The 4,780-nt window shown below is 29.3% G+C and overlaps 1 protein-coding gene across 1 annotated transcript; it reads right to left on the bottom strand.

The window, feature by feature from the left end:
• Nucleotides 1-1,791: 1,791 nt before the first annotated feature.
• LOC108462850 (aquaporin TIP2-1) lies at nucleotides 1,792-3,074 on the bottom strand. Its single transcript, XM_017762762.2, has 3 exons — nucleotides 2,820-3,074; nucleotides 2,472-2,722; nucleotides 1,792-2,357 (listed from the first exon to the last, which is right to left on the bottom strand). The coding sequence occupies exons 1-3, from the start codon at nucleotides 2,944-2,946 to the stop codon at nucleotides 1,989-1,991; spliced, it is 747 nt and encodes a 248-aa protein (XP_017618251.1). The 5' UTR covers nucleotides 2,947-3,074; the 3' UTR covers nucleotides 1,792-1,988.
• Between the last annotated feature and the right edge of the window lie 1,706 nt (nucleotides 3,075-4,780).

Here is a 4,780-nt window from a genome sequence, read left to right as displayed (position 1 = left end):
AATCCTTAAGTTTTACTATTTAGGTGACATGTGAATCCTTCCTTTTCTTATTTTTGTAAGTCCCATGTTTTTTCCATTCCATGAATAATATTCACTACAGTGTGATAACTTAGCACATTATATGTGTTGTAAATTCGTGGTGTGTTGGAGAATAGGTTAAAAATTAATGGAGTGTCACCTTGGTGACTAATGTAGCTCGCCAAATTCGGGTAAAACCAACTCGGTCGAGTTTGGGGTGTTACAAAAAATGTAAATAAAAATTATTCTTTTTTTTTGAATTAAAGCCACGATGCATTCATTAATATAGAGAGGTTAAGCAAAACCAAGACCCTACATGTCCTCCATCTATCGCTTATCCAGCAACTATGATGGGCGGTGCCTTGGGACCCTAATAACAATAAATTATAACTCCTAAATATTATTTTTTATTAAAATCTAACAACAATTAACTTTCAGTGACTAAAATATTTAATTTCAAAAAATTTATTGACTAAATAAAAAAAAGTAATAGTTGAATAACCATCTAGAACAAAATCACTACTTCAGTAACCATTTTTATACTTTACCCCAATTTATATTTTTCCCATTATTAAAACTAGTGTGGATCTCCCCACTCCACATAGGAAATTCAACCATAGCTTAAGATCTTTTAAAGATTCATCCTCAAATATTGAATTGTTTAATTCTATAGGAAAATAAATAACAAAAGGTTGGAAGAAAAAAAATTCAAAAGGTTAATTTAAAAAATTAGAAAAAATCAACTTATTATTAACATAAATTATAAATTAATAAAATTAAAGTATAACTTCTTTTGGTATTTTTAATAAAAAAATAAATCCTTTGTTTTAATCGAATAATTAATTATTTATAAAAATAAAAGTAAAATATTATAGAAAAATCACGTTAATATTAATTATTTGGAATAATTAATAACATTATAAAAATATAAATACTAATTTATGTATAAGATTAAATCTCAATATAGGCATAGTAAAGGGCCAAACACAAAAATATGACAATTTAGTAAAGGAAGGAAGGAAGACGTGTTAAAAGAAAGGCTTCAAGGACTAAATGTTATTATACAATAAAAACAAAACTCAAAGAATAATTAAAACGTAATATAGAACACATACAAAATAAACATAAAACAACTAAATAAATGTCTATAGATTTACTTCTACATGGTTTTAATTTAACATAATAATAATATAAATTTTACTAAAATAAGCTCCTACACTTTTGTTTGCATTTAAATGAGTCCTTATTTCAAATGAAATATTGATATCAAAATTTTATTTAAATATAAATTAATGGTCAAAAGTTTATTTTGATAGAAGTTGAAATATTAAGAACTTATTTGGGTGTCAATTAAAACTTAAGCTTAAATAGAATTGGAAGACTTATTTAGGTGTAATAGAAGTATAAAGACTTATCTAAATAAAGTAACAAAGGTTCAAGGGCTTATTTAACGTATTACCCATTTATATCTAATGCATTTTTTTTCATATAAGTCGACAAAAACATTTATAAACATAGAAATTAAACTCTATACACCATGCAAATTAATTTAAAACTCATACAAATTTATCAATTTACGTCTAATATTTTTTGAATTCTAATAAGATTTAGTTTAGATGAGTAGTGTATTATTCTGCTATTAGTATAAAAACATATGTGAAGATAAAATTAAATATTATAATAGGAGACCCACACTTTAATTTTAAAGATACATTAATATCAGCACAATTTTCGACCATAAAATAAGCACGATAAAGCAAGCAGACGACGAAATTGGTAATAAAAAAAAACCACCTCATCCATTTCCACGATAGCAACGATTGGCGACAATAACTTTACAAACAATAACAAAACAAAACCAAACCCAAAGCTAAAAGAGGAAAGAACAACAAGAAGTGCCATTTTATTACACTAAGCAATGGATTAAAAGATCAAATTAAGCAAATTAGACTGTCCTGAGAATAACTTGATTAAAAGTCATTGGACAATGGTGCATGGTCAGAGTTCATGAACACATTTCCATAGATGAGACCAGCCAATCCGCCACCGATCAGTGGTCCCACCCAGTAGATCCATATGCCGTTGAAGTCGCCACTAGCCACTGCTGGTCCGAAGGAGCGAGCTGGGTTCATGGATCCACCAGAGAATGGACCAGCGGCCAAGATGTTGGCACCAACAATGAAGCCGATGGCAATGGGTGCAATGGTCCCGAGTGATCCCTTCTTTGGGTCAGCTGCGGTTGCATACACTGTGTAAACCAATGCAAATGTGATGATGATCTCCATCACCACTCCTTGAATAGCTCCAACTCCAGCTCCAAGACCGTGGATAGGAACTGTCTGCAATCACACACCCCAAAACATTAGCTAGGTTTCCTCATATATATATATATATATACGAAGAAAATGTTTGTGTTTGTATGTATGTATCTGTTATTTAAGGCAGCTCATTACCAAGCCACCAGTGACAGCCTTGAGCAAGAAGCAAGCAACAATGGATCCAAGAAGTTGGGCAATCCAGTAAAAGATGCCAGTTAGTATGGTGATTTGGCCACCAAGAGCTAACCCAAAAGTGACTGCAGGGTTGACATGGCCACCTGAGATGTTGGCACCGATAGCCACTGCAACAAAGAGAGCAAATCCATGGCAAACAGCAATGGCGACTAGCCCATCGGGATCTAGGGCTGCATCAGTTGTCAACTTGTCTGCAAAAAAAAAAAAAAAAAAACAAGCAAGGCATTAAAACAAAAAGCCATGTTTAGTTACTGAAGTGATGAGTATAGGTTAGGGAAGTAAGTTAACTGTAAGCAATGGCAGAGCCAACGCCGGCAAAAACAAACACCAAAGTTGAGATAAACTCAGCAAGGTAGGCCTTGACAGTCCCCAAACTGAAGGAATCATCAAAGCGACCAAAGGCGATTCCTGCCATCTTTGAAAGCTGATAAGGATATAGCTAGAAAGAAGCTCTACTTAATCCCACACTCAAACCCTTTTGTTTCATCACATATAAATACTACAAAAATTAAAGAAGTGGTCTATGACTTCCATTATTTTTTTATATTATCTATACCTTTTTGATGACAAGATAAAATAAAGGAAATTCTACATAAACATATCCAAATTCCATGCATATTTTCTTTAGCAGGGCAAAGCAAGTAATTGCAAAATGGGAAATCTAGATAAAATATATAAAAAAAGAAAAAGGCCCAAGATAAAAAGTTTATATTAAAATAGTTTAAATTGATTTTTATTTATTTTTGGGATGAATCTAAATTTTTTTCATTTAAAAAGGAGGCCAAAAGAAATAAATTAAATTATTAAGATTCAAGAATGACTAATGTTAAAATTGTAACATTTAATCAGGGCCAAGGCTCATGTCCACCTAGCTATATTACTCTTGCTCTTTAGCTATATGAATTTATTGAATTAAATCTGAACACGGTTAGAAGTAGATTCAAGGTTTTTTTTTTTTTTTCTAATTAAGAAAAAACTAAATAAATACAATATCTAAATTTCATGCATATCCGATAGAGATAGTAAATCCATGGATTAGATTGGAATTATGTTAATTATCCTTTATGTCGTAGCTGTCATTAACATGGAGTTAATAGAATTGTCGAGAAGGTAATGAATGATTCCTCCATGTGAGGGGTGACCCAACCTCTCTTTCTTTCCTTTTGTGTTTGTTTGAATGTGTGAAGATCATAATGATAAAGAACAAAAAAGAAAAAAAGAAGAGGTGATGAAGTCGTGACTTGGTTTGGGCCACATAGTGGCACCGACCATGTTTGTAGGGAAAACGAAATCGTGGGGCTGAAACACTTCATTCACGATTTCATCATTTAAATATACTTAAATCTAAAAAAATTTAAAAATTGAATTTAAAAAAAACAATATAATTGAAAAGAAATTAATTGAAAGTAATAATATTATTAAAATTATAAAAAATCATTTAAAAACTTTAAAAATATATTTTTTATAAAATTCTAAAAGGTTCAAGGCTTTTTCCAATTACTTAGAATTTTTTTAAATTTTTATAAAAATTTTAACTTTTATATATTATTTTAACTTTTAAAATTTATAATAATATATTTTGGAATTTTATAAAAATTTATATATATTTTTAAATTTTAATGAATATAAAATATAATATTAAAAATAAAAAGGGCATATTGTGTGTTCTAATAGCACCACGTGATAGGTCAATGTTTGGTCAACATCAACCAACATCGATCAATAGCCGTAAAAGTCAACATATTTTAATATTTAAATATTTAAAATTATAAATTTTATTTTTAATTTAAATAAATCCAATTACCATGTGTCATTTTTTTATTTGCAAAAACAAATTGCGTTCCACTTTTCCATTGGACAAAGAAACTTAATAGAAATGGACCAAAAATAAAAAATAAAATTGATACTTTAAATATTAAATTAAGATAAAAGAAAATTTGAATACCAACATAAAAAATTGAGGACACCTTACGGATTAAACCGTGAATTAAACCTTTAAAAAAATGAGTGGACGAGATTTAATTAATTGCTGTTTATTTATATAAACAGAAGATATCATATAATATATATGTATATATCTGGTGAGTTTTTGTTTTGCATTAGAAATATGAAGAAAAGGCCGGGTGGATTTAAGATGGATAGGGAGGAATCTTAAGCAACTTTTTGGCTGCTTTGTTGGTTTACTAAGCAAAATTTTCCAAAAGGAGAAAAGGGATTAATTTAATAGTATTATTTTATATGTTTAACCC

The sequence above is a fragment of the Gossypium arboreum genome, chromosome 2 (genome assembly GCF_025698485.1).
Source record: "Gossypium arboreum isolate Shixiya-1 chromosome 2, ASM2569848v2, whole genome shotgun sequence".
In the NCBI taxonomy this organism is placed as follows: domain Eukaryota; kingdom Viridiplantae; phylum Streptophyta; class Magnoliopsida; order Malvales; family Malvaceae; genus Gossypium; species Gossypium arboreum.
This window is presented reverse-complemented; position numbering and strand designations above follow the sequence as displayed.